General features: G+C 25.4%; 1 protein-coding gene across 1 annotated transcript; it reads right to left on the bottom strand.

Moving 5' to 3' along the window:
- Nucleotides 1–325: 325 nt before the first annotated feature.
- On the bottom strand, nucleotides 326–7,320 carry LOC132920173 (fatty acyl-CoA reductase wat-like). The gene is made up of 10 exons (XM_060982347.1): nucleotides 7,009–7,320; nucleotides 5,768–5,858; nucleotides 5,453–5,701; nucleotides 5,188–5,333; nucleotides 4,956–5,065; nucleotides 3,844–4,036; nucleotides 3,083–3,209; nucleotides 2,855–2,979; nucleotides 1,345–1,599; nucleotides 326–1,265 (listed from the first exon to the last, which is right to left on the bottom strand). The coding sequence occupies exons 1-10, from the start codon at nucleotides 7,122–7,124 to the stop codon at nucleotides 1,169–1,171; spliced, it is 1,509 nt and encodes a 502-aa protein (XP_060838330.1). The 5' UTR covers nucleotides 7,125–7,320; the 3' UTR covers nucleotides 326–1,168.
- Between the last annotated feature and the right edge of the window lie 3,396 nt (nucleotides 7,321–10,716).

Here is a 10,716-nt window from a genome sequence, read left to right as displayed (position 1 = left end):
CACACGACCTTTACACGATATCGGCGTTTTTACTATCTTTTTCTATTGTTTAATTAATATGAGTACACTCTATTTTTTTAGTTTTTAAAATTGCCAAATTATTATTATATAACTATAATAAATATTCTCTTATAATATAACACTGTATTTAATTTTTCCTAGATCCGATACAGCACACGTCATCGCAATATATAATTAATAATTATATTTTTAAACGAAACGAATGAATATTTAAACGAGCAATTAGATCAAAGTCGAATTTGTGGAATCCCTGCATAAGCAAATTTAATATACGTAAAATATGAGTAAATGACAAATTAGAAGATAAAAGATAAAAATGATAAATTTATTCAATCTAATTTTACAATTTTTTTTTTTTCATGCCAATGTTCAATGTTGGATAAAAATACGCACAGAATATAATATTGTTTGATAGTCAATGTGATTGTATCAATAATAAATAACATTCATTATTATTAACTTTTTAGAAAATTTAAGAAAAATATCATTTTAGTGTCATATTTTATATATTGTCCTTAGTTTTTCAGTTAATCCACTATCAAACGTTTGATTAGATTTTTGATAGATAGTAAATTTTTTAATTTCATAATCATAAGCACTATGCACAATACTTCACCTAACATATTATTGTAACTAATTATAATTTACACGATAATGTTAAATAACTTTTTAGAGTTTCGTGTTTAAATGGTTAAATAGGTAAATAGGTAGGTACGTAATGAATTATTCAATAACAAAACAAATATATTTTTCCCCAAAATAAATAAATATGTGTACAAGGGCTACAAAGACTACTTTTTATAAAAAAATGACTGATATTTGGTTCAGTAAAGGATATACATATAGAATATAAATAAATATTGATAGGGATAGGGTGATATTTTATGGTGTATGAATTTTATAAATTATAATTTGTATAATAAAATTATTATAAGGAAGTTAATAACTGAATGAAATGTTATTTAATTTATAAATGCGTTTCTAATAAAAAAAAGAGCACACAAACCTAAAAATATAACAAAAATAAAAATTTGATAAACTACTAATATTAAATTAATTATTATAGGTACTTTTTTTAAATTTATTTTAATATGTTAATCTATAATATTAAATGTTTAATATCTATTTATAATGTTTTAAACACACATTAATTTATAGGAAATACCATTTTCAATAATAAATAAGATAAATACAAAAGACAACCATAAATAATTGCAGATAACATGTAATAAGCCACCATAATTCTGTAAAACAAACATAAAATAATATACGAGTTAAATTATATAACATGTTTATTTTACTAAATTATGTATTAAATATTACTTTTGGTATCGTTTCTGGCCAACTGTTGGATCTTCAGAGTCTTTTAAGATATATTTTTTTATTCCATATGAGGAATTTAAAAAATATTTATCCCATCTCATGTTTGTTATATCCAAGTTAAATAATTGTTTATCTTGATCACTCTGTGATGATATGAGAGCTTTTAAATGTCTGTCATCAAAATTAAAGTCAGTGGTAGAAAAATAAATCATTTCATTCATCATAACTTTTACTTTTTTGTATATTTTTGTTGCTCTATAAAAAAAAACATTATGCTGTTTATACAGGTTAAACATATAAAGTACATATTAACTTTATTTAAAAAATACAAATTCAAGTGGAATATAGATAGTTAAAAACTTTCACCAGGGAAAATTGTGAGATATTTACAAGTTTATTTATTATAGTTAATTATTTAAAGTTAACTTTATCAAATGTGTTGCTGAATTTTAAGTGTTTTAACATGCCAAGGGATTGCCATGATAAAGATTCACCATTCTCCTCTAAAACGTATACAAATTGTAAAAATACTAATCGCCAAAAAATCATATGCACACCATATCTACATACCTATAAGATAATAAGAAAATTAAAGTCATAAAAATATGTAGTTTTGTATATATTATTTTGTATCTAGAATATTTTAGTACAAAACATAACGTCGAAATGTTATACAGGATGATTCTTTTATCATTATACACTCATTATTTCGTCATGTATTGACTTTTTTTCATTTTTTTTTCAAAATATTTTGTATCAGGCTTTTCTCAAACTGTATGAAATTTTTATTTTGTCCACTTTTTTATTTAATAGTGAAACCACTATCAACTTTTGATTTTCAAATGGTAACCTTTATTTAAAATAGTAGGGCTAATTTTTTTATAAATTTTAACGTTAAAATCATTACTTTTCATTTAACCGTTGTCCATTAGTGAGTTATAACTGCTCAAAGTTGGGTGGTTTGAAGTTTTTAGGTGTTTATCCTACAGGTTATTACGACTGCGAGGTGTTGGTATAACTACCGGTACAAAGTTCATCACTGCGTCGATAGACGATAACGAGATTATTACATATGAAATATGTACCTTTTATTGTCTATTACCCATGTGACTATTGGTCTTCAGAAACAAGAAATATTATAAAAACCAAAAACCACCCAACTTTGAAAAGCTATATTTCGCCAAAAAATTAACGAAAAATAATAATTTGAATGTTAAAATTCATAAAAAAAAAAACAGCCATATTAATGTAGTACATTTTAAATGTAAGTTGCCATTTGAAAATTTAAAGTTGATAGTGGTTTTAATATTAAATAAAGGGGTGAAAAAATAAAATTTTCATACAGTTTGAGCATGATACAAAATATTTTGAAAAAAAAAAATGAAAAAAATTCAGTAATTGACAAAATAATGAGTGTATAATGATAAAAGAATCACCCTGTGTAGTGTGTACCTATCATTTTTTAAATTTAATACGTTTTATTTGTCTTCAATAAAAATATATTATTTACCTCATTTTATTCCCCGTAATCCATAAACAACAATCAATGAAATATGCTGGTAAATAATGGTATATAAAAAAAAGTATAGAAAATGATACTTTTGATCTTGCTACAACCACATTTGGTTTCCACAACTGCAGCATAAAACGAATGCAATTATTGCAATTTACAATTATATAATTATTATTTATACTTTAAATTATTTGAATTTAATTATTGTTCTATTCAAATATTTACCTGTTTATCGGAATATAATTGATTTTTCGACATATTATCCATAATATACTTTAAACCCTGGCCGTATGTCAATAGTGGTGCACTATTATTTGGAACGAAATTGAATACTGGGATTATAGGTTTTGAACTGATAAAATAAAAGTATAAATATTTAAAATTAAATATGAAATATAATAACGATAAATTATTAAATATAACATTATTTTATCGGCCAAACAGTACATAAAAGCCTATTTTAAATTAAACTAGACTAATAATATAATTAACAAAGGTAAGGTGAAGTAAGTAGGTTTGTGTATTGAAACCATCAAGAAAGTAAAAAATTGTCAATTATTTTTTTTTTTTATGTTGCAATTTACTGAAAATTAATAAATAGGAATTTCTTACTTTTGACAAACTTAATACAAAGAAGAGATCTTAGAAACCTGTTCATAAAATTAAAAAATAAACAATATTAATGCGAACAAGCTCTGTGCATTGGGTATGGTATTTGATACGTATTATTGAAGTTAAATAACAATGTATTTTTCTTAGCACATAAATAATTTATGTAACAGACTAATAGCGTCAAAAATGACAAATAGTACAAATAGTATATTATACAATTTTAAAACAATTATATGATATTAAAAAAAATATCGTGATTTGTGAAGAAATATTTCCTGTAAAATATTTTTAACGTTCCAAATAACAAACTCAGTCTCGGTTGAAAATAATATATTTTACACAAAAATATCGTAGTTTCTGTTTATTGGTTTTACCGTGTCTTAGACGCATGATGAGCTGCAGTAATAATCATATTTGACACATTATCAGCTGGTATTAATACTACTCGAATTTTCGGATCTAGATATACCACGTGTATAGCTCCTAATCCCAACCCTATACATAAACCAGGTACACTTTTCATTGTATTTGCCCATCCAGTTATCGGCTCTTTGTCTGTAAACGTGACTGTTGAAAACAAAATCAGAACATAATTAGATATAAAAATACTATTATATATACCTAGCTAGGTATATGTATTAAATATTTTTATATTCAACAACATTGCTTTATGCGAATAGACCCATTCTGAACAATTCTAGCAATACCATTACATGAAGTAAAGTGGGATCAAAATTTGCATAAACATTTTATGAATTTTTACCATTAATTTTAGGTTAGGTTCTTTTAAGTATCTTTTAAATTCATGATATTTTCAAGTTTTAAAATTATAATATTTTGATCACTTTTCGATTTTTACATACTTAACTACTTCACAGTCCAACTGCAACGTAAGAATTATAACTAAATAATCCACAACCAGGTATCATAAATAAACTTATAATAATATAATGGTTATACTTTTATACTATAATATTCTAAAGCATAACTCTTCAAGGATATGAAAAATGTTGTGGTATTCAGAACACATTATTAACAAATAATTAATCGAACCCAATCTCCAATCTTTGCTTGAATTTTGTACGTCTAAGATTTTTTACCTATTTATAGATATCTCTCATAATTTTATGTTATCCAGTTCTCGAAATCACTGGGTGATTCACCAAGCATGCTCGCTCTCGTATAATAATTTATGTATATTATATACAGTGGGTAAATATTGATATGATAATGAATTTTTTGTATGTTATCACATTAATTGAAAAACAAATAGTTCACTATTATAGTTATTAGTTGTATTATGTTGTTTTGATGAATTATATGATTAATTTAATTTATTTTAGTGATGATTATTAATCTGTATTATTGGATTGGTCAGTGTTTACTGCTGTTACTAAAAATATGGGTCTAGTTAATTTGACACAATATTTTCAGATTTTCTCTAACTATTTTTTGTATGTATAAAATAATACTGTAATATAGTTACCAATGCACGGTCTAGTGATACATATCGGCATATTTTGACCATATTGTTTTACGATATTCTCTGCGACGCATTTCGATAACGTATACGTGTTTGGCCACGTCCCTAAAAGTCTTAAAACATAATATACAATTCGAATAAACAATATCGAAATATAAGAAATTATTGTATCCAACATAAATATAAAAAAATAAATACCATTGGACGTTGGTAAGTAATAAAGGTTGAAACTTACTCGGGCGTTATCGAGTTCAAAACTGAATCCGACATGTTTTCGACCATGTTGATCAAAGCGTCCCCTTGTATGTGACAATCGTAAATTATTTCTTCGATAATCGGTTGATTTGGGTTCGAAAACGCAGTGGACACATACACAAATGACTATAAACATCGGAAACCAATCGTATAAGTTTATTACACTTATAATTGTATAACAATGCTTGAACGTATTTATAAGGTGTTTTTTTTTTAATTTATTTATTCCAAATGGTCATAATTACTTTAAGTCTGTGCATACGCCGAGCAATCAATAGTAAATCTTTGGTAGACCTGACATTGATGAAACTTGTGTGCTTAAGTGGTCCATTCAGATTGATCGTGGCGGCGCAGTGAATAACAATATCCATGTTGGCGACCATGAATTCTTCGTCAGCAGCCGATAAACCTAGATTCGGTTCCACGCAATCGCCAGTGATAAGCAATACCTTTTCGATGAAGTCCGGTTGCTCTTCCCATAGTCGCGTAAACAGCTGAAAATATCGATTATTTTTACCATTTAAGATTTTCAAACATTTCTAATAGCACACAAAACTCACCGGGGAACTAAACATTTCACGTAATCTAGTCTGCGGGTCTTTGTTTTTCTTCGACCTGACTAAAAGGTACACCTTGTTTACAAAACATGATCTAAAAAAAATAATAATAATTAAAGCGATTTAGAATCTAAGAAACTAAAGGCGTACCACACAAACTGCAGAAGGTGGAAGTTTTTTACTGGTACCTAAATATAGTAAATAAAAAATGTACAAGCTCTAAAACAGTATTAAGGGGTAAAATTATATCTATAAGGTTTGTATAATTCTTTATTTGATTACATATTACTTACAAGTTATGTTCATTGAACAAAATAAATAAACACACCTAATTAATCATCACTGCAAGCATTTTTTTTTTTGAATAAAAAATGGAAATTTATATATTAACTGCTTAATATTATTATCTTAATTATCTAGTATTGAATTTAATACTATGAAATTTCTGTAACTATACAATTAAAATAAAATGTTATAAAAAAGAAAAACCTATTAAAAAAATAATAATAATCAATTGCACATAAAACATTATTTTGGTCATCGATGCTGATTTTTTCTTGTAATGATACTCTTAACGTAATTTCATGTAAAGTAAAAAGCGTAGATACAAAATACAATAACGGAAATTTTTATTAAAAACAATCACAAAGAAAAAAAATTTGAAAAATAGAAAATCAACTTTTAACTTAACACGCACAACACATATACTTATTTATTTTTGTCATTATAATACTTAATACGACTGAAGAATAAATGTACCAACTGTTTGTTGACACGATTATAGATATTTGCAGCCCACAGGTAAATCTGTCTCCGAACATTATATCAACATAACATATTGTTACATTATGTAAGATTATTAAATAACATATATATAATATATATATATATATAATTTTAGCAAAAGATCTTTTAAACATTTTCTACATGTTTACACTCCAGTTACTAATGAGTAAATGGTATATATACTACGAAATTTTATTATACCCATAAGCTTTCCACAAATCACATAAGACCATAACACGATTGAACGTTTATATAAATAAATTACATTTACTTTTAAAATATATATTATAGAATAAAAATTAATTTATATTATTTAGGCAGTGCTATCACTAAATGGCTTCTTCCCTTTCATTTTTCGTGTTATTTTTCTAGTAGCGCATATTTGTATGAGCAATAGGACACAGATTGTATATTTTCTAATAAAGTTTAAAAAATAAATAAAAATATTATATAGGTACCTAAGAATTTTTTCAACTAAAACGTGTCCAATGAATCCGGTGGCGCCAGTTATGAAAACGTTAGTTCCTTTAAAAAATTGTTGTATTTCACTAATAGATTCGTCGCCACTTGTCATTGTTCTGTTTCTCACGAAAATTATTAATATAAATGTAATGTAACAAATTAGGAAACACTATCACTGACACTTGAATTAAACAAAGTTTTTTAAAAACAAAATTTATGGATCTACAATTAGGGAATAAACGATAGTTAATGTTCAGCCAATTAAGAATTGGAACTGTAATATTACGCGTAAAACGAACAGATACCGTTAACAGTGTATATATTATGATGATTTATTCTGTTTTGATCAATATCAATTTTTCTCATTAACCTCGAATATCGTCGTTTGTCACATTATAATATACTTTTGAAATACACATTAGTATATAATTAAACATGACACCAACAAAGGTTGCTCATATTACTAAATATGCAAATTTGATTTAATACTTTTATTTGAACATATGTTATGTAAGTTCCGTGTAAACCAACGTCCTCTATGATTATGGATTTCCATATACATTTATGTTTCAATTTGTACCATAATCCCCAATAGTAGAGAATTTAAATTGTATATACACACATCATACAAATATAATAATATACAAAAGTATGTTTTATTACTCATTAGTATTAGTAGGTAATATTATTTATGATGTATATTAACGTTATTCAAACCGTGTAACTATTATGTATTATTAAAAAAATCAATTTCAAGTTTAAAAAACCGAAAACAATTATTATAATAGCCTATATAATTGGCCAAAATACGCTTTCATCGTTAAAATTATAATAATTAACTTGAGTAAAACGATTTCAATAATATCGACAACTGTTTAAAGTGCAAAATTATTTAGTTCACGCGATCTTCTCAATTTTTTGTATCTATAGTATTTATATTAATTTAATTATCAGTAAAAAATAAATTCATAATATTCCTACGAAATCTTATTTTGACAAAACGCGATCGTAATCTTATACGTGCATACTGCACATTAATGATTTTATAGAATTCGTATTAGACATCTATTATGCTGATAGACAAAGATCAGTGGCGGATTTAGGGGGGTGCTTGGGAGCTGAAGCACCCCCCGTTTCGCTTATTTTTATTAAAAATTACTAATAATTCGCCAATTTAAAAAAAATATAGTATGTTAAATTGTTTATAATTTGTATATTGCTTAATTATGTTTAAGTACCAAATTATTAATTTTTTTCTCCAAATTGTACATAATAAGTATTTTATGATTATTATTATTAACAAAATAGCACCCACCATAAAAAAAATCCTAGATCCGCCACTGACAACGATTAAATTAATACAATACTACAAATGTATACATTGTAATGTAAATCAGAAAATAATATATATACAAAATAAAAAAAAAGTGCGTGCACTACTGTGAGCATGATTAAGTCGTGGTAGCTAAATGTGTGGGTTAGTGGGTGTTGATGTCCATAATTAATTATTGTGTCCTTCCGTTGAAGCAGTACCTAGACATACAACAGAAAAATAAAAAAAAATCGTGACTAATGACTATATCTAAATATTAAATACCTTATAATATATACAGTCTGTTTTAGATTTCATCGGTCTCATTCGTTTAATATAATACGACTACGTTAACATAAAATATTAGACGACTCCCTTCCGCTATAGATAACAATAAAACTAATGCACAAATAGTATGATAGTATGCATAATGATTTCCTGGTTTAGTATATATAATATCATAGCTTTATTAGAGCACTAACATACATGATACTTTCTAAATAACGCAAAAAATAAAAAATTGCATGGCAATCATCATCTCATCAACTACAGCAACGTCGAATATTTACAGGAAATCAATTTCAAAAATACTAGTTGGAATGCATATTGTCCGTATATCTGTCCGATGAATAGTATTGAATATACCTATTTACTTTTCTAAACATTTTTTTAGGAGAGGGGGATTAAAGTCCTTTTCTTAGGTCATACCTTAGGCGTCGGTATACATTAGTTCTGCATATTCAGGTCAATGAAAAGTTCTCTCTCACTCTCTTTCTCTCTATCTGTCTCTATCTATCTCTATCTTTTTATATCTCTTTCTCATTATAATAATATTATTGTTGTATTGTATTATAGTTTATTATGCTAAAAAATACTTAATCAAGAAACAGTGACATGTTGTTTTTTGAACATATTTTTCCCTCAAGTATTAGCAAGTATTAGTATAGCTTTAATCAATAATAACAACATAATAATGTTTTACAATAAAGCAGTGCAAATGGTGATGATGGTGGGGTGGAAAGGGATAAATTTATCTTTTATACAAGAACTGGTCACGTTAAATTAATATAAATAGATGTACGGAGTGATCCATTCAAATTAAAACACTCATTATTTAAGAAAATAAAATATTTTTTTACGTAATTATTTTAAATCGTTACAAAACAACAATTAAAAATATGTACATACTTTTTACTATTTTTCATTGTTATTATTTTTCAAGTTGTTTACTCTTTTAAATAATGACACACATTTTAAATTTCATATTCTGAGCATACTATTCTTCAGAGTATTCCGATTTATAAACATCAGATTTCGGACAAGTAGTTTATTGTAACTTATAAGTATATTAAGTTTAAATATATGATGTATTGTATCAATATTTTGCGGGGTACATATTGTGTACCATCACTCATCTTATCTTCAAATACTTATAAATCATTATCCACTTGTCCAAAATTCAATTTTTTTATATCAAAGTACTCCAAAAAATATTCTACTTTGGAATAAAGAATTAAAAATACATTTTTTCATTAGCAAATAGCAAGTTATAATTAGAAAGTATGATTTTCAATTATGATAACGATAATAAAATAATAATAATAATATTTTTCTTAGAAAAATGTTATTTTTTAATCACTTGAAATTATTCAGGAAAAATATTTTCAAGTACATTAATAGTTTCCTACTTTAAATGGATCACTTTGTATATAAAATACATACTTATATATATATATGTGTGTGTGTGTGTGTGTGTATTTTTTTTTGCTTTAAATTTATGTACACTCTTAGAATCCAATAAATGGCTATATTAAATTTTATTTTAATTTTTATGATGAATATGTATTGGACAGTGAAGATTAGCGCGGCACTGTTTTCTTACCACCCACTGCTTAGTAACCTCATGTAATGTACGTACCTATAAGTATTATATTACATATTATGCTTAGTTTGAAACAAAAACACAATGTAATATAATACACTTAGACAGACTAGATAGTAATTTATTTTTCAATTCAAATACATTCTTAAGATACTAATATACTATATATTATATATAAACAAATTAGATGAATTTCACTGATTTACCTAGGCTCAATACCTATGAAGATACTTAAATTTTGATTTGAAACCGATTTGGTTTTATGTATAGACTTGAATATTTCTAAAATTTATTAAAATAGAAATTCTTCATATTTTTGTTATTATCCAATTTACTTATCGTTTGTAATAAGTAGAATAACTATAATGTTTTTTACATTAAAGTTTTTGTCTTTCTAAAATGTATATACATTTTATAATTTTAATATCTGCAGTATGTATACACAATATATTATACCTATTACTTATAGTTAAAAAAATAGATAAAAACATAAATAAAAAAACATATAAT

This window comes from Rhopalosiphum padi, chromosome 1 (genome assembly GCF_020882245.1).
Source record: "Rhopalosiphum padi isolate XX-2018 chromosome 1, ASM2088224v1, whole genome shotgun sequence".
Classification (NCBI taxonomy): domain Eukaryota; kingdom Metazoa; phylum Arthropoda; class Insecta; order Hemiptera; family Aphididae; genus Rhopalosiphum; species Rhopalosiphum padi.
Note: the sequence above shows the minus strand (reverse complement) of the source record. Positions and strands in the feature narration are given on the sequence as shown.

Excerpts from the sequence above, each read along its gene's own strand:
- LOC132920173 (XM_060982347.1), bottom strand. The coding sequence starts at position 7,124 with ATGACAAGTGGCGACGAATCTATTAGTGAAATACAACAATTTTTTAAA. Across the intron at positions 5,334-5,452 it reads GGCGTATGCACAGACTTAAA|TCATTTGTGTATGTGTCCAC; the intron begins GTAATTATGACC and ends CGATGTTTATAG. Across the intron at positions 1,600-2,854 it reads ATTACGGGGAATAAAATGAG|AGCAACAAAAATATACAAAA; the intron begins GTAAATAATATA and ends TTTTTTTTATAG.